Raw genomic sequence first — 19,942 nt, 5'->3', positions numbered from 1 at the left:
AGATATAGTCTAAGTGTATGGAAAAATTAGAGATAGCGATGACAACTGTACTCATAAAGTGGAGATACTGGCCTGGATAAAGCACTGTCTTGCTATACTCCACATATTGGATGGAAGGTATTACGGCTGCCACCAGTTGGTACGGGCACGATGTTTCGGCGGCCTTCAACAATGTCTGCTTGGAGCTCGAACTAGATTGACCATCGGAGAGGGTTCGGAAGGGAAGACGATATGATGTAAAAGCAAATAACAAGAAGTTCAATACATCGTTACGAGTGAGCGGTGCACTCCAAGACAAAAAGTACAGAAGCGTTCGGCATGCGTGCTCCTCCACGCAAGGGCAGAGATCTTTCTTGGCGTCTCGCTAGCCTTCTTATGCTCTACAACATCCGGGCAACCTCATTCTCTCTTGCTCCCTTAGAGGGCCTTGTCACCCTGGTCAACCCACACAGGGGAATACGGAGAAGAAAAGCCACTCCCTGGCGTAGAAGAGTTGAGCGTACTTCCCGTCGTGCCAGCGCACACAAAGGAATTCGGTGAGAAACCACTTATGTCGTAGAGGTGATGGACAAAGGAGAGAGGAGAGTAGGATTTGCACTGATGCATAATCCCATCGCACGTACTCGATGTGAACGAGCGTGATAATTAGGCACGTCGTGTTTCAGGCGCTTGGCATCCGTTCCATTCATCGCCGCACACAGTGAACCATAACAAAGGTCAAATAACACGGCCGCGAAGATGTCACAATGTAATAAACCGTTCCTTACTGATGAAAAATAGTAAATTGGTGCAATCAGATGTTGCAAGAATGAATTTGAAACGTAACGAGGAGGTGGAGCAGCGATTTCGAGATGTGTTGTTTTGTGGCGTACGAAGTTTCCACCCTAGGCAGAAAATAATGGACTTGCCAATGCAGCAGCGCAGCCTGTTGACTTCGTTAAACTTAATATTTACTTGTAGTGTGTGTTTAAGTGCATTGGAGCAGCAATGAATATCTGAGCCGATGAGCTGGCTCTGTTATTAATGAAATGCAGATTCGGGACAGGCAGAATTCAAAGGCAAAAAGCAGTGCAAGGGGGAAAAAATGAAGAAAGAAATAACGGAATCAAAGACAAGAAGGGCTACTCTTACAAACACGTGCTCTCCGGAAAAGCCACCTCCGCATGTTTCCCTTCAGTCCATCAAAACGAGCAGTGTGCAACGTCGTGAGGGGTGCGCCATGCTTGAGCATGCTACGACTTCGCACTTACTTTCACATTCGAACCCCGTCTTGTCCGTAAGCATCTGAAAAGTACAGTAACAATCGCTGTCTTTTCTTGAGCCTGAAAACTTGGTGTGAGTGAAAGGAGAAGGGCGGCCTTTGAAAGTTCTGTGTTTGCCCTAGGAAGACTGACGAACTGACATGCTATAACGACAAGGTGTGCCCCTCGCTTTAACGTAATCTTCGCTTTAACGTATATTCCTGGAATCGAGGAAAACGGATTAAGAAAGGGCGTACTCGCGTTTTTATGGAACGAAAGATGGCCTTGTGAGTGAGCAATAGCAGCCATCGGAAGCAGTCTGCTTTTAATAAATGTACGATGAGTGGACCTCGAGCGCCGTGCTGACTTCGTGATAAACAATGATACCTAGCCTTCTGGGTGCAGTATGGCACTTTGTTATATTTCCATAGTTTTTTGTAGATGAAATGTGATGTGTACATTCTTGAAGCTGAATTGTCAGTCAGTGATGAGCATGATCGAATGATTCTGACTCGATACGCAAGTTGATCTTTCCTATCCCAAGTAGACCCAAGGCTACTCGTGATGACAGTTTGCTGCTAGAATTCATTCGCACCAGCAGGCGCAAAGCCATATTTTGTTGGGTCATTACAAATTGAAAGTGACTTTCTACAGTTCGAGGTGTATTTATTAGCCCCGTACATTTTTAGCGCCATATGTCGTTTGAGTTCAACGTGGTAGCTAGGCGCTAAAACATAAGCTGGATTTAAACAGTAGTCCCTTCCGTAGCAGACACAATGTCTGCTTTTAGAAAATACTGGGACTTTCTTATGCTTGTGTATTACAGTAACCCTCCGAAGATTGCTATTAACAAAAAATAATTCCGTAAGGATTCTACTTTACAGTAATGCTGTATACCGGATGTTTCAATGACGACCGTATTCGATTATGAAACAATCGGGAAATCATAAGTGCGAGTCGGCCTAGTTGGAACAGATTCATCTTAAAACTTTTTGTGCGCAAACAGCGACGAAGAAGAGGAAGAAGCGCGCGTCCTTGTGTTGCTCCTCTTCTTCGTCCCTGTTTTTTTTTTTTGCGCACAAGAAGTTTTAAGATGAATCTGGGAATGATTACAAGATAACTTTTACTGGCTGTCTGTAACGCACATAGCTTTTTATTACCTGTTTTTGATGATTTCACTTATCTGTAACTTTAGCACACATTTTACTGTCATGAAATATAAATGCTCGAAGGACGGCAACCTATAATAGGGGTCCTGGAACTAGCAATAGTTTCCACATGTCCGTTTTCAGCACTCTATAGCGAGGAAACTCTTTGTCCTCAAGTATGTTCCTTTGTCCTGAAGTACGCAAGGCAGGCTTAAACTTGGGGTAGGTCGATACGGGAAATGTCAGCAGCATTTTAGCTGCACGTTTGCGGGACGCATATCTCGAAAACAGTTCCTAGTCTGAGCACTCCTACTTGTTTTACGTGCCTCGACCAGTGACTGCCATACAGCAACACGTACGCTATGGGGGTGCCTCTCTCGTCCGCTGGTGTGCGAATCGCTGCCCGTGACACGGCTACGTCCGAGCTGTGGGGGCGCGCCCTCGGACCGCTCAGCACTCAGAACTGGCGTGGCTTTGGTGGAGAAATGTTAGACCTTGGCTCTTTCTGGTCTCGCCATCTTTCTAGGGGGCCGCGTCCGAGTCCGGTGAATCCACGTCCCAACGTGGATTCCCCGTTGTCCAACGTGGAGCTCGAACCCACGACCCTTATGTTACGAGGCTTATGCTCTACAGACTGAGATAGCGGGGAAAGTACCACGACTAAGCGATTCATTTAAAAAAGTGATTATCAAGATTTAGAAATTAATTTAAAGAGCTTATTAGGGATGATCGCCTTATATGTGATGTCAGTCATTGAAATACATTTTGATCAGCAAGGTTACTGTTTTGTCGGGGCATTTAATTACTTCAGAACCGTCATCGCTGAAACATTCGGTATAGCGAACCAATCCTGGGCGTCCTATCTTGCGTTTCGCGCGAATTTGACAGTGCAGGCAGATGATGAAAGTCGCCCTGACCTTCTTACGTACACCTTGTAGCTAATGAACCCAACGCGGTTTCGCGATCTGTAGTTGCTATGGTTGCTCAGTAAGTGACCATTCTTACCTCTAAAAAATTGCCTCATTCTGATTCGCCAATTGGAATCGAGGTGCTGTAAAGTGTGCAGAAGGTATTTTTATTGGTGCCGTCTACGAAGATGTTGAAGAAAACAACAACAACAAGACACTGTGGAACGAGGAACGCATGTGCGCAATGTTAGTGCTGCAGCTGAGAGAGCATGCGATTATAAGCCTTAGTGCTGAGAACATTCCCCAGGCGAGTTCACGTGTTAGATGTTAGTAAATGTAGCTGCGGTTACTGCGAGCACAGCCTATAAAATTTTCGACGCGTCGAGCTGCTGTCCCAAGCTTTCATGTTGTGTATCAATCTGGAAATCAGTCATGAGCGAAATCCTGCACGTGCAATTGTTTGTAAGAAACACTGCTACGAGGCTTTCGTATAATTCTTTTTAGCGTTTCTGCCTCGGCGAACCCCCATTAGACATGACTATTTCGTGATCACACGGTAATTGGGGTGCTATTGACATACCTCCCTGACGCTACCTTAGCCTCACGTAAAGGCGCAGATAGCAGCAACACGACCTATCTGTGTAACTGCGCGTATTCGTTGGGTGAGCCTTCTCTTTTTCTATCTTATTTTTTTTATTGCCTTTTCTCCCTTTCTCAGCGTAGAGCAGTCATCCTGACGCTTTTCTTGGCTAGCCTCCCTGCCTTCCTAGAATCATATCCTCTCTAAGGCACCGTTTAAGACACTATTTATGCTGTACTTAACGAAAACTGCCGCTTAGAGCTCTTTCATCAGCATGAATAACTGATAAACAATGTGTAGTGCCATAGCCTCGGAGAAAATGTAACCGATCGTTCAGCCTCAGTTCTCATTGTACGCAATGTGTCTCAGTGTGAAACTTCATATTAACTGCTCTTGGCACGGCGTTTCCTCATGATTTCTTCAGGGAAGGAAAATTTTTCTTTTATTTTTATAACAATCTCTCTGTTCATTTTTAACACATTCATTTACGCAAGCATTTTTCAGAAACGGAATGTATTATACTCGATGTTAAATGTTGGACTACATATGTGACGTTTGTTTCGCGAAAGGCTACAGAGGATTAGAATGAGTCAGATGATCAATTGTATAGGAAGGACCAGTGGCATCCCTGTAGGGCGTTGGTTCCTTTTTTTTTATGTCGTTCTGTGCCCTTCAGAATTTCGCCAAGCAAAGGGCGTAGTCCAGTGTTTGTGAAGCTCACTTCTATCCTGTCTTTCACCGTCTTTCAGCATTAGTGCTCTGGAATGGTATGATTTGCTGTTAACACATGAAAAATTCCAGCGCCACAAAGAGTTTGACGACATTTCCATCCTTGATTCTACTCTACAGTTACCATGCCAATCAATCTACATAGCCTACCGGCTTACCAAAGAGCCACTGACGCTAGTAGAGATCAATTCTTCATAACTCTAGAACAGTCAGTCGGACGTGTAGCGCTCCTTCAACCTGTTAATTTTTGCGCGAAGAGTAAGACCTTGGGACATGAATGCGCTAAGCCAAAATGTCCCCGGAACGTTTCGTATTATGGCTAAAGGACATTGGTTACGGAATGCGTAAAGTTGTTTCCATAACTTTGAGATCAAGGCAGCGCTTTAGCATAGTTTATTTCTAGTAGCGTAAACGTATACCAAAAAGCTAAAGAAAGACGCATTCGAGAATAGCGGTGCTGATGGTGACACCTTGTGACGCTCTGACTAGCCGCAATAACTGAACATTTTCTCGTGCTCCACGACTGTTCCTTTCGAAAAACACTGGGCAAAAAGAAGTATCTTATTGATGAGTGGAAATCTTGCTCCAGCAGAGATAATTGCAGCACAGCTCTGGTTGAATGAAACGGTAAAGACTTATTAAATAAGTTGGTAGCACACTGATTTGTTATAGGGGAAGAAATTGCATAGAATAGAAAGGGGAAATTATATCGTGCGGAGGGTGCCTTTTCCGCGGACAAAATCCCAAGCCGACTGCAGGGCTGGAGTGAAATCTGCTTGTGGCGAGCCCCTACTAATCTCTGTCCGCTGCGCTAAAATCTGTCATTTGGGGCGCATGCGCCGTCACAACGAGGGAGCTGGTGCTGCACGGCATAAATATTGTGCGCGCTTTGGTTAAACACAGCGCTGCAGGGTGCCACCATCGGCGCTGCTCCTATAGCGTCTTCGCTCTCCGGTATTTTGGCACACGTCTGTGCTACGCTGAATGTCTATATGGTACGTGAGTTTGGTGGCGTTGATGATTTTACGTGCTGCGGTTCGTACTGCCAGAGAACGGACACAGCGGTGTAGCACGTGCTAAGTCTTGGGACAGAAACTCGACGCGTGGCTTTAAGCGCCTCCCTGTAAACAGCGGATAGGGAAACTGTACGCACCGTCCTTGGCAGATACCGCGTTACCGCTGTCCATGTCGTAGCTCGATCCGGGCCAGTGAAGCTCCACAGTCAGCGTGTACAACCAGGCGCCCACGATGGCGCCGATATGCGGGCCCACGATGGGTACCCAGAACCAGTTGTAATCCCGGTAGCTGCGCACCAAAAGGTAAAATAAAATAGGCTTCATCTCATGTACGATGACCTGCCACAAGTTATGCCTGATATTCGTACTGGCTCTATGCTGTTGAAGTATGTCTCACACGGATCGTCTTTATTCGCAAAAAGTGGGATAAAATAAGAAAAAACTGGAAGGTGAGACTAGTTCAAGAAAAATTGATGGTTTATGTGGTCGTGTACAAAGCTGTGTGATCCGCGAGTGGGCTCAAATTATGTGGCATACGTGTAAAGATGCCCAGTGTGGACCAACGGAGATCAATCACCACAGTGGCAGTGTGCATATACATACCACAAAGTACTACAGCACTTTGTGGTATACTGATGCCGGAGAGCAGATTGAAGAGTTGGACGTAGGTAGCCGTTCTGAGGCCTTCGTGTAGATGGCACTAGCGGCCGCAGTCCAGCTCTGAAGGAGCCGAGCGATCACAAGTGGTGGCTAGCGTCACAGTTTTAGTGGATCCATATCGTCCCCACCAAATGCGCTGGCTGCGCTGGCATTGCGGGCTGAAATAATCGCCTGGGAAAGCACACAAAGGCTCTTCAAACTGTTTAATAAATCTCAGCGCCACCTTCTAATCAGGAGAGGAACATTTTAAACGTAGGTCATATTTCAGAACGACGTTACGCGTCCTTCATTAAAAGAAAAAACACGGTTTCCGTGTGTTTTACCTAACATAAGCGGTATTGCACCCTGAATCATGTTCCTGAGTGGTTAGCGCCAGAACTCAAAAGCCCCGTTGTAATCGACTCGAGGAAAGCCAGTGTGCCGTGTATACGGGGCACGTTAAAGAACCCCTAGTGTTCAAAATTGATCCGGAGCCTCTCACTACGGCGTGTCTTATAAACAAATCGTTGTTTTGGCACGCAAAACCCCAGAATTAAATTCACTCGAGCAAGTCATCGCTGTCCCCCAAGTATAGTAGAATATAGTAGTAGAGGGACCTTGTCCACATCATCATACAAAGCACACATTGAGTACAGACGAGGCGAACATGCGCAATGAATCTGAGGCAGTTACCAAGCGAGTTACACAGGTAAACTTGTGCAGAATCTTCCAGACCACTGTAATTAGACTCCCCCTCCCCTTTATTCTTGTTTTTTTCTTTCCCCTCACCTTCCGACCCTTCTGCAAAGGGGTGAATGGAGGAAGGACGAGGGGTAGAGTGACCAGTTCAACGCGTTCAAGAAGGCGATGAAAGGGCCTAATTAATGGCTGTTGTGTTATGTCCGAAAAGATGGGAGCAGAAGAACACGACAACGAATGGTGCGCCAGCTTTCAGCTCCTTTGTTAGTGTAAGGTCAAGTATATATGTATATATAGATTAAGAATCTGATTGAAATACAAGTGTGCAATCTACAAACAACCAAAAACGACTTTTCTTTTTTTTTAACGCTTTATTTTAATCTGAGTATTACCCGGTATATCTGCATGATATGACAATAATAAACTGTTGTGACATTGCGCACCATTTTTGTGTCCGTGTTTTCTGTCCCCGTCTTTCCGTCTTTTTGATGTTGTACATAGCGCAAGAAGAAGGTATTGACCCAGGAGCTTTGGCCAGCATTATGACCATTACTGCTGGTCTTCATCAAACGCATGAAAGGATCCCGCCAACCTGACCGATCATCATATCTTGATCAAAACGAACACTTCCTTTAATAGGAACCACTCCAACAAACCGTACTTAAAAAACAAACACAAAAAATTGGTGACGACTACCCATGCAAAAGTCCTCATCATCATCATCATCATCATCAGCCTGGTTACGCCCACTGCAGGGCAAAGGCCTCTCCCATATTTCTCCAACAGCCCCGGTCATGTACTAATTGTGGCCATGCCGTCCCTGCAAACTTCTTAATCTCATCCGCCCACCTAACTTTCTGCCGCCCCCTGCTACGCTTCCCTTCCCTTGGAATCCAGTCCGTAACCCTTAATGACCAACGGTTATCTTCCCTCCTCATTACATGTCCTGCCCATGCCCATTTCGTTTTCTTGATTTCAACTAGGATGTCATTAACTCGCGTTTGTTCCCTCACCCAATCTGCTCTTTTCTTATCCCTTAACGTTACACCTATCATTCGTCTTTCCATAGCTCGTTGCGTCGTCCTCAATTTGAGTAGAACCCTTTTCGTAAGCCTCCAGGTTTCTGCCCCGTAGGTGAGTACCGGTAAGACACAGCTGTTATATACTTTTCTCTTGAGGGATAATGGCAACCTGCTGTTCATGATCTGCGAATGCCTGCCAAACGCAGCCCAGCCCATTCTTATTCTTCTGATTATTTCCGTCTCATGATCCGGATCCGCCGTCACTACCTGCCCTAAGTAGATGTATTCCCTTACGACTTCCAGTGCCTCGCTGCCTATTGTAAATTGCTGTTCTCTTCCGAGACTGTTAAACATTACTTTAGTTTTCTGCAGATTAATTTTTAGACCCACCCTTCTGCTTTGCCTCTCCAGGTCAGCGAGCATGCATTGCAGTTGGTCCCCTGAGTTACTAAGCAAGGCAATATCATCAGCGAATCGCAAGTTACTAAGGTATTCTCCATTAACTTTTATCCCCATTTCTTCCCAATCCAGGTCTCCGAATACCTCCTGTAAACACGCTGTGAATAGCATTGGAGAGATCGTATCTCCCTGCCTGACGCCTTTCTTTATTGGGATTTTGTTGCTTTCTTTATGGAGGACTATGGTGGCTGTGGAGCCGCTATATATATCTTTCAGTATTTTTACATAGGGCTCGTCTACACCCTGATTCCGTAATTCCGCAAAAGTCCTCATTGCCGTCCAAAACAGCGGTAATTGACCCAACGATCGACGGCAAAGATAACGACAACGGTGGTCCTGTGTACCGCTTAACCCTCGCAGGCTTCGTTATTTTGTACTGTAATTGACAAACTATGTGTAATGACGTCGACGATAACATGACGATAATGACGGCGTGACGATTATATTACCACGAGTACTTATGTATCTTTTCTAGTGACCGCCTTTCTCCGGCTAACAAATTTTAAAGGTTATCGCTCAGCGCATAACGCGCCTTCCCTGTATCGGAAGTTTCTCGAAGGTCATCGATGATTTTAAGAGTCCTATCTGTTGCCTATGTTGTCGCCGAACCTTGTATAATCCTGCACGAGACTTGTGTACAAACATATTACTGAGCCGCTATAACGCAAAACTATTCCAATCTGGTTTTATTCCAAACCGGCCATTAGCCATCCGTGATAGCTACGTCAAAATGTATCGGGCTTGGCCCATTTGGGAGCGGCGCCCGCCCATATGGGCTGGTCGCTAACCTATCTGACCTATCACTAATTACCGATTGGAGTTGGAATAGTTTTACTTTAATGGAGTATATTCTAGAGCTTGAAGGTTCATATATATATGAACCTTCGAGCTCTATCGTGCATATGGCACGACGATGACACTAAGAAAGCTCCGAAAAAGACACGAAAGTACGTACGTCGCGGTCCCAAGCCCGAGTTGCGGGTGGGGAGAAGTATCAAATCGGCCTACTTATTCTGTCTGGAGAGAGAGAGAGAGAGAGAGAGCAAATGATAAATGAAAGGCAGGGAGGTTAACCGGGACTGAGCCCGGTTGGCTACCCTACACTACATGAAGCAGGTCGCTGCTGACGTGCTCGCTGAAACAGATCGCTGCTGACACGCGGATGTTCCCTCGCGTCGTGTGCACAGGCGCGATTGTCGGCGCTAGTTTCGGCCCACCGGAGAGCCGCCATGAGAGCGGCTGCTGCATACCTGAAGACCTCAACGCCCCATCCGGCCATGGCAGTGAACACCCTGGGTGCCAGGTCTCGCGCCGGGTTCAGGGGCGCTCCACAGTTGTAGCCAAAGCAGAGGATGAGCCCGCCCAGGGCGAGGCCGATGAAGAGAGGCTGCATGCCCTGCGGCACGGACATGTTGCGCGAGTCCGTGATGGCCAGGATGGCGAGTACCAGCAGCGCGGTACCCACGATCTGCGCGGAAGGAGACGAGAATGAAAGAGGAAAATTAAGGAGGAACCAAGTCGACCGAAAGCTATAGATGAAGTCACGTTGTCTTGCTTTGCTCAATCTGTGCGTTCAGAGCATATTCAGATGTTGTCAGTAACGCGGACAGAGCAGATTCGCCCATTGTGATTAATGGGGAAACTGTAATAATTACTATGGTGATACTATGGCAGTAAATTCATGCGACTTGCCTTCTTGTTGCGCATGAGCGGATCGGGAGCGCTTACTAGAGCCTATAACACACAGAAATATATGCCCAAACGTAAATCAGTACGCACATAGAAAGAACTGTCTGCGTTCAGTTTTTACGTTGGGTGTTGAGTTTCTCCTTACGCGCAGTGTTCTTATGTGCCTTTTCTGCATATATCTTCCTGTGCATTAGAAAATGGTTCCAGTTGCTGTCCAACCATGCATCATTTTGCCACTTTACTGTCATGCCCGTTATTGCATGATGTACAGTGCTGTAATCACGCACCAATTAGCTCAGAACAATTCCTATTTGTGGGAATAACAGCATAACGCATAAGAGAATATTTGGGCTTCGTGCACAGTAAAATCAAAGCTTCGACGGCACATCGAAATGGAAGTGCGCTCAATGTGGCTGCTTCCCAATAGTTGTCATCGTGTCATTGTTGTTGTTAATGTTGTCGACTTCGTTGATGTTCAACGCTAGCGTTGTCTAAGCCTTACCTATATAGCACATCCTCTTCGTCATCTCGGTACGTCCTGCTCTGCTGCAATGCGTCGTGTGCTTGACATGCATTAGCTCTTTAGAACCTCATCAGACCCAGTGCCCGGCCCGTGGACAAAGCTTTCTTCCTTTTGAAAACTAAACCAGAAATAATATTTAAAAATTATCGTGTAATATAAAGAGAGATGCAGGCGGCACTATATTTCGAGCGTTAATTCATTTTGTTGCCATCCGTTTTAGAGAAATATGTTACTTTTGAGGACAAGGTCCACTTCGCCGACTTCACATGGGTTTGGCATAAGTGGGCATTTGGCGACCACTTCCAGAAAAAAAACAAAGAACAAAGAAACAGCCTTTTGTGCCTCCAGAGCCTCGCCTGGTATTGAATCGTGAACGGTATCAAAATGTAGGTCTCAACGAGGCAGAAAACGAGGATTAGTCGCGGAATAGGTAACATAAATGCCTATGGACGTAATTATCGCGACAATATTGTCCAACATTGACTAAATTGCACTATGCCCATGTAAAGGATTAGCCACCCTATAGATAGATAGACGTTGAAGCTGCTGCGCGGCACACTTGTGGGAATTGGAGCGAGTTCGTTTGGACTCAAGGGCTTGCAGTAGGCAATGGTATGTGAAAGGCGGCCTCACCGATGGCCCAAAAGAAACGAGAATAGGTCGCAGAGAAAGTAAAATTAACGATCTAGGTGTAAATAGCGCCAATATAGTCGAAAATTAGCCACATTGCACGATAGACTTCTCGGGATCAGCCCAGCTGGCCTCTAGGTAAAAAAAAAAAAGAAGAAGAAAGGATCAACCAAGTTTTGACACTAAAGAAGATAAGGTCGACGTAATTGCGTGTGCAATACGCTATGAATAAGATACAAAATGAGTGAATAATGTAAATGGAAAAGAAACAGACAGAGACAGAATAAAGGTGCAATCAACATTTAATAATGGAAGCATTTTAACCATGGGTGTACGCCGACCTTGTCTTTTTCATCGTCAATACTTGGTTGAATTATTATTATTATTTTTAAACATTCCACTACATCGCCACCGACGACGAAAAATGAATGTGCAGTATATTTCAAATGTCACGAAATCCCGCAGCATTTATGTGAAAAAACTGGACAGACGATCTCCTTGTCCACATACAAGGAGGTGCTGACGTGACCATGTGCCCGTGCCATCGGATCAAACAAGTCATTTTTCAGAATCATAAGAGACCAGTGGACAACAAAAAAAAAAATCAGACTTTCATGTTTTGTCACCAGGATTTTGTTGGGTCTGAGAAGGATATGCTGTAGCCAGTATGTACAAGGTATGGGCGCTATGCTGCCGGCATCCGAATATTCAGGACGAAGCTTCGATTTCCGGCACGATTACTAGGGCAGAATTTTCTCTGCTTCCTGACGGCTGGTAACAGACGTGGTGGAGTGAAGCCATCTAGTTTTGGCTTTGAGGTAGAAGTTCTCTGAAACTTGGTTAGAGCTGCAAAACCCTGTGGCGAACCGATGCTTATCAGAAACCTGTTTCGTGCGACCTATGTGTACTGAAAGCCTTAGCAAAAACATTCAGGCTATCGCCGTTCTTTTTCCTGTTCTTTTTTTTCAATGCGCGTCAATATCGAGCGCACAGTGTCGCAGGGGTCGTTTCTTACCTGGTCGACCAGGCCGTTACCAGTGCTGACGAATTCCTGAGGATAGGAGGCGAAGATTCCCGCCGTAGCGTTTTCACCCGTCACCGCCCGCACTCCACCGTCGTAATGGTCCAGTGCGCCTGCGAAAGGTGCGCGTTGCTTCCGTGAATGAACACCGTACTTCGTTCGCCGTGCACGTCTGGCTCAGTCCACATCGCGTATGCGAGTACGCTGTAATTTATCGAACCCTGCATCCCGTCTTCTCGAAAGACTTACTCCCCAAGACCATGGAACTTTTCGCCTTAATATTTTACTTCGAACCATCAATAATGGGCTGGGCGAAATTTCTGTGGAAAACCACAATCCTGAGCCAAAAGTGTCAGTCTGCGGCCTAGGTTACGATCAAGTGCCTTGTCTTGCTTCCAATGAGTAACATGAACTGTGCCGCCGAGTTAACATAGTATACCAGCCTCATTACAGCAAATCGTTTAGCACGAAAGAGAACACTATTGTGTGCTGACTACAGCGACAGTATCGCTGGCTACTACTGTGGCCCACCAGTTCATGGTCATCCTTACCAATTACGAAAAAAAAAATGTTTTGGGAAGTCATCAGCTTTATAAATTTGGCACCGAGATATGATTAAGAAAAAGAAGAAGGCCCCTTTATGAGTTGCTGTCCGTGGTTCAGTGGGAAAAGACATTCGTTCACCACTGCCTTCAAACGTTCTGAAGACTCGATCACCTGTCAGAACACGAAATATTACAATAGGGGCCTCAGCAATATACAAAGCGATCGCCATATACAGCAATCGCCATATATAAGACACTGCAACGAGTGGCCCTCTTTCTTCAAACGATGGGTCTTGGAAACGTCTGTACTATTTATACGTGTTCCTTTTTTTCTCTATTCTTTTTATAGCTCGTGTGCTTTGTTCCTCGTTCTGCGGTTCCAAGGAGGATAGATATTTGAAATGGTAAACATTATAGGGCTATAAAGGAAGGCCACAGCCTGTAGACAAGGTGTCTAGTCTTCGTCAGGGCATCAACTGAAGACAATTCCCCTTTTGCCGAAGTGTTGGCAACATGCTGAGGCCCTCTTGATAAGTTAGAGCGGAGTTTATACATCATATATTTAAAGGCACATCATATATATTAAAGGGAGTGCTTATGTCAGTCTATTTCTGCCCTACTCGTTGTCATTTTGAATCCATTAGATATAAAGCAGTCAATCAGCTTCATATAGGGCCAGAAAGAGTCCCCAATTAAACAGTAAACATAATGTTGGACAATGGTAGGGCATTTCTTTCATCCTAAGAATCTGTTAAACTGCAACTTAACCAGCGACAAATGAGAAGGGACGGTGACAGTATACTGGTCTTGCTTACATGTTTACGAAGCGTTGTGAAAGTTAGGTACGAAGTCAAAGAACTGGCTTTACTTTACTGTTCTAATATTCGAACATGCTGTCATGCTGTACGTAAGAGTGTCTAAATGAAAGAGTGAAGGCTCTCGTCATCCAATTCGCATCGATTTTATCACCTGTTAGCGCATGAACGTATGCCAATCAGTTGTTCTTGTCACTTTTGTTTACGTGTAGAAGTTGATGTTTCCACAAGGCGTCATCACGACTATGATCAGTCAACACCTACTAAGGAAAAAAAAAAAACTGTTGCTACGGTTGATTCGTGGGAAGGGTAGGCATGTAAACGCTACAAGCCGAATGCGGGCGAAAAACGTTACGCACGAGGGAATACAAATAAGACGACATGTGGTAGCGCTGTCCCCGCGTTCCAATTTTTCTTTCTATGTGATCTCAGCCAGCTGCCTTTAGACGGGTAGCGGTTAGCCAAGAGAGGTGGGACAAGGACTAAAAGTGCACAGTGCTTTGAGGAACCCACATACACCCTCACAGCACGCTCAGCCCGGATGTCGTAGGACCCGAGTCGTTCCAGCCACCGCACCTGCTTGGGTGAGCGATGAGAGGCATTGTTGCGAAGAAGGGAAAAGCTGGAAAGAGCGAGGCGAGACAAATTCTGAATATGTGTCTCACAGCTGTTCGTGTTTTCGTAGGGCGGATGGAGCCTGAGGTGCAGGAAACTCAGTACGCGTTAAAACTACACTTAAGAGGAGGAGGAGGAGGAGGAAAAACTTTATTTGCTCCAATTGGTTAGAAATTAGCGGTGGCAGAGGGGGTCGGCCGTCTTCACGGTCTTCTTCCCCATCCGCGCAGGGTCGATGCCCCTATTCCAGGGCACCACTGAGGGTGGCTACTCGGTGAGCGTGCCTTACTAGTCCATGCTGAACTTATCAGAAGGACAATAACAACAACAATGACACAATGACAACTATTGGGAAGCAGCCACGTTGAGCGCACTTCTATATACACATTTTCGGGTCGCTGCTGGAGGGCACCCTCTCCCACTTCTCCGCACTCGGGTCTTTTATTTGAAGGAATTGTTGATTGTGAACGCATCCCCATGTGATGCGATATAAGGTGGGGTTGGCGCCGCACCAGGGGCAAATGCCTTTATACTGGGTGGGAAACATCTTGCTTAGTGTGTTTAGATTTGGGTATGTTCCTGTTTGCAGCCTCCTCCAAGAGGTTGCTTCATGCTGATTTAGGCTGTTTTGTGGTGGAGGGTATTTGATTCGGACCCCCTTATAGTAATTCAGAATGTCAGAGTAGCTTGGGTCGACTGGTATGGGTTCCTCAGGGTCGGTGCTTGTGGCTGCTCCGTTTGTGTGCTCTCGAGCTGCCTTGTTCGCCCTTAGGTTCCCGTCTATTTCAGCGTGTCCCGGTACCCAGAAAATCGTATGCCTGACTTTGTTGTTAGCCCTGCAGTAGCGGAGGATATAAAGCGCTCTGCGTCCTATTCTGCCATTCATGTAATCCCGACATGTACTACCTTGCGAGTCGGTGAGTACTGTTAAGGACCTTTCGGATCGGTAGCCCTCCACTGCCACTTGAGCTACGGCTATTTCCTCAGCTTCCGTTACCGAGCAGTCCTTCATTGACGCGCTGCTGAAGCTTCAGCTCGGGTGCTCCTATGTAGATACATGTAAAAGGAGAATTCGTTTTTCTCGGCAACCACTGCACCAAATTTGACGAGGTCTGTTGCATATAAAAGAAAAATTTAATTTCTAGTGACTGTTGGTTTCGAATGTCTGATTTATGTCGTAAATTCTTTATTAAAAATTGACAAAAATCAAAAATGTTCAAATAACAAAACTATCAAGTTTACAGCTCTGTAACTCAGCAATGAAAAATGATCATACCATTCTGTGAATTGCATCTAATAGTACATTTAAAGCGGACAAAGTTGATATGTTATACATGAATCTCCAAAAAATTAGTAATATGGAAATACGGCTTTTGCAGAACCTTTGTAAACAACGTAACATGTTCAGGTAAGATAGAAAATGACGTATCGAATTTGTCCGCTTTCAATAATGTGATGGATGCCGTTTATAGAACCACGATATCTGTTTTGTATGCAGAGATATGAATTTGTAAACTTCGTGCTTCTATTTTTTCCAAACTTCGGAATTTTGAAAATATTTTTAACAATATTCATGACCTAAATCGAAATTCCGTTTCCAAGAGTCATTAAAGCGTAACTTTCTCTCTCATATGCAACAAATTTCATTAAAATCGGCCCAGGGGTTATCTCAGAAAAACGTTTTTGCGTTTTAAATGTATTAGAATGGGCCGCGTCAGAGTTGGGCCCGAGCTAAAGCTTCCTCTTAAGTACACTCACACAGATTACGTATTGCTACGGGCACGTGTTTCAGGAATAAATAACTGAATAAAATCTATTTCGTACCGCTCAGGTTAGTGGTTGAAAATTTTGGTGCTGCCCATTGTGCCTTTCATTCCTTGCTCTTCGAAGAGTAGCTTAAGATAAAGTGCTAGGAATTAAGAAATCGCAAAATTTTCTATCTCCAATTTTGGCTTTGCACAAAATGTTGCTAAATGCAGGTAGATGACACTCACTCACTCACTCACTCACTCACTCACTCACTCACTCACTCACTCACTCACTCACTCACTCACTCACTCACTCACTCACTCACTCACTCACTCACTCACTCACTCACTCACTCACTCACTCACTCACTCACTCACTCACTCACTCACTCACTCACTCACTCACTCACTCACTCACTCACTCAAATTGGTGAAGTACTCACCGCGATACGTGAGGAACAGTATAACGGAGGCGAGGAATGCACCCAGGTACTGTGCTACCATGTAAGGAACGATCTTGCGCCACGGGAACTTGCCTACCGTGGTCACGGCGACCGTGATGGCCGGGTTCAGGTGGGCTCCTGCGGGAATGAACGCACACGATTTTTGTCATTTGTGTCGTTGGGCTAGTGGTCGTAACACTTTCTTAGGGCCAAACTTAGCGCCACAGCCTCATGTGAAACACAAGTAAACGCCATCGAAGCGCCTCGAAAAGTGTCCTTCAGAATTTCCCTATAGCCGATACTCGCCAAATACCCTTCACTACATTTTGTCGTTGAGGTGAGTGTTGAAAAGACTGCGTACTATACAAACATTATTTAGACGAGAACAATTCTGAAAGTACTCAAATGCCTTTTTCCCTTTCCCGGTGTAGCTGCATTTGTAACGGTGGTTCAATTCAGACTCCTCAACGCGCACTTAGGACTACTCAGTGCTTAGAAACCGGCCATACGGAGCCATTACACGTCCCACTTCTATGTAATTACGCGTAACAATTACTAACATTCTAATCAGTTACATTTAGTTCGCGCTTCAATTTGCGCCGATATCCCACGTGAAAACTTTTACATCCATTTTACTATCAGAAAGCTGCGCTGTGCCGCGCCGTTCTTAGTCTTCGCTATCCCTTTTTTGTTTTAGCTCGCAATGAGCAACATAATACACGATAATGGAGGCTAGAAGTGATTAGGAGTGGCATGCAAAGACGTACCTGCCAACCTGTGAGCTATAAAATTTGCGAAAATTCTGCACCCATGCCAAGGGGGAGGGAGGGAGGGAGGGAGGAAGGGAGGGAGGGAGGGAGGGAGGGAGGGAGGGAGGGAGGGAGGGAGGGAGAGGTTAAATCGAGCATTGGGCATGTATATTTAACGATTACTTCCTTTCAGACTGACAAACAAGACATCATTTTTTGATCGCAGCGACTTTTCTAGCGTCTTCGTTGTCGCTGGTTTTGTCTAATTTAATAAATCTTCTAAATGAACCTGCTCGAAGAAAGTATCGCTCTGACATATAGCGAATAGTGCTGCCGGCAAAAGGGTGACACAGTTACAAGCAAAATTTCTTTCATCTGTGCATTTTTATTTTGTCACCTTGCGTCGCCCCTTCTCCGGTAAATCTAAAATCTTTTTTCCGAACTGAACCTATTTTTCGTAAATCTTGACGACCCGCCGTGGTTGCTTAGTGGCTATGACATTGGGCTGCTAAGCACCAGGTCGCGGGATCGAATCCCGGCGACGGCGGCCGCATTTCGATGGGTGCGAAATGCGCGAACATCCGTGTACTTAGATTTAGGCGCATGTTAAAGAACGCCAGGTGGTCCCCCACTACGGCGTGCCTCATAATCAAATCGTGGTTTCGGCACGTAAAACCCCATAATTTATGTGTTTTTTTTTTAATCTTGACGCGACATTCGTAAAATCGTAAAATGAGTTTAACTTCGCAAACATCGCGAAAAATTCGGGAGTTGGCAGGTATGGCTAAAGGGGAACATCGTTGGAGCTGTAGCGCCATGTCTTGTTCTACCACTGCTAGTTAGTTACACGAATGAGCTAGAGTGATACAACACAAAATCGGGCCCCTCGGTTAACCCCCTTTCTTCTCGTTTACAACATAACGAGGGTCTCGAATCCGGCAACATTGCTGCATTCAGGTAGCATATGTGGGTTTATTGACCAGTTGCCTTCACCCAAAAAGATCACGTTCTCGTGAGGCCTGCGGCAAAAAGGACGTTCCACGTCCGCCGCCAAGGTCTGTGAGTGGTGGCGCTGGCTAACACTCCCAGGGTTCTACTAGCACACATCAATACCCTAGAAAAGTGGATGGGGAAACGACGCCGCGGTAGCTCAATTGGTAGAGCATGGCACGCGAAATACGAAGGTTGTGGGTTTGGTTACCACCTAAGGCAAGTTGTTTTTTCATCCACTTTAATTTCCAATAATTTATCGTTTCTTTATTTCATTTATTAAGCACAAGTAATTTCCCCTGTGTTGTCCTTGGTGTTTGTTGGCTTCTCATGATAACACACTACAAAGTCACTGCACGCAGACATAGAAGGTGAGACTTCATTGATGTCATTGATTTAAGGGTGCGTGCGACGTATTCTTTTTGTCGCGTGCATGCCGTGATATACGCAGTCATTCGATAGCAAGTCGCCAGTAATTTCGTTGACACATTGATTACATCCTCTTCTATAACTGGGTATTGGATGGACAAGTAAGAAGGCAAGTAAGACGGACAAGAGGTCATCAAACGTGCAATCTAATCGTACAAACGCTGCACCTCATACCACTTGTTACTACTAGGGAAGATCAAGCCAGAAGGCGTTACCAAAGTGGAGAAGAAACGAGGTGTTCTCTTGCAATAAACGCAAAGGCACTTGCTCCTTGACACGTCAACTGAACAGTGCTGTTCTAACTTGTGCAGTGTCTCTCATCATGTGGGGTCGACGACCGGTGCGAACTCGCTTTTCTCAAACAACAATGAGAAGCGGAACAAGTTTTATGGCCACCAAAGCGTTCCTATCGTTATCGGTAACGAAAGCTGATTACGACCAATTACAGTTTGCATCGACGCAACTATAACTTTGTGGGTGGCACTGCTTTGGACGCAAAATCATAAACGCCTGAGGCAAGATGACTTGATTCCCTAATGTACGCCGCATTTAATTAAATATATGCCGATAACCTTGCTTATCATTTTCAATGTAGGCAGTGCGATAGTCATGGCCCGGCTTAAGAGGCATTCGTTAATTGCGGTAAAATGGCGATAGAAAAATAAACTGAAATATTAATAAATGAAGTGAGCTCTTTTCGTACCACTATAGTATATAACGGGAGGGCTTAAGATAACAACGTCAACAGGGAACCACGCTTCACTCACAGCATGGTGCCTGGTGGAACAAGCGATTGCATGCACTGTAACTAAGTCTATCCCCCGCAGCAGCCAGCGGAATTAAGCGCTTCTACTGGATAGGCACTTTATCGCATCATCTGAAGAAGAGGGCCATTTGTGGGGAGAACCGAAGAGCGACAAGCAATTATGCGATGTCGACGAGAGTGGCGCGAGATTACGTAAGGCAAAATGTAGCCCAGGTAGCCGAAGCTTGCATGACCATAGGCACAGGGAGTCCTCGTGTGCCTCCCAGTTCCTAACATTAAGAAACCCATAAAGCGTAATTTTGAACACCCGGTATACAACAGTGCCTGCGGTGAGGTTTCTGGTTGACATGGAAACTATATAGGCGCCGCGCGCACAGCTTTTTGGCGTTTTTGTCTTTGGAGTTGAAAGAAAGAAGAAAAGTGAAAGTTCTTGCGAGCCGTTCTCTTTTCTTCTCTTATTGAAATGAAAATAAAAGAAAGAGACCTAGTCACCTTAGAATGGCGATGGCTACTCCTTTTCGCATAGCAGAAACAACAA

General features: G+C 45.5%; 1 protein-coding gene across 8 annotated transcripts in view; it reads right to left on the bottom strand.

The window, feature by feature from the left end:
- LOC142571792 (aquaporin-7-like) overlaps window positions 1-19,942 on the bottom strand; it is a 118,616-nt gene that overhangs the window by 6,859 nt on the left and 91,815 nt on the right. For 2 of the 8 annotated variants that reach the window (XM_075680405.1, XM_075680404.1), the window contains exons 3-8: window positions 16,471-16,608; window positions 12,299-12,417; window positions 9,692-9,909; window positions 5,760-5,911; window positions 3,395-3,440; window positions 1,251-1,284 (exon numbers count right to left, since the gene is read on the bottom strand). In XM_075680405.1, coding sequence (XP_075536520.1) covers window positions 3,397-3,440; window positions 5,760-5,911; window positions 9,692-9,909; window positions 12,299-12,417; window positions 16,471-16,608 — 671 coding nt within the window. In that variant the 3' untranslated portion in view covers window positions 1,251-1,284; window positions 3,395-3,396. The remainder of the gene's footprint in view (window positions 1-1,250; window positions 1,285-3,394; window positions 3,441-5,759; window positions 5,912-9,691; window positions 9,910-12,298; window positions 12,418-16,470; window positions 16,609-19,942) is intronic. The other 6 variants (XM_075680407.1, XM_075680406.1, XM_075680409.1 and 3 more) reach the window with 3 other exon arrangements.

The sequence above is a fragment of the Dermacentor variabilis genome, chromosome 2 (assembly GCF_050947875.1).
Source record: "Dermacentor variabilis isolate Ectoservices chromosome 2, ASM5094787v1, whole genome shotgun sequence".
Taxonomy (NCBI): domain Eukaryota; kingdom Metazoa; phylum Arthropoda; class Arachnida; order Ixodida; family Ixodidae; genus Dermacentor; species Dermacentor variabilis.
The sequence above is the reverse complement of the archived record's forward strand: the minus strand, read 5'-3'. Positions and strand labels throughout refer to the sequence as shown.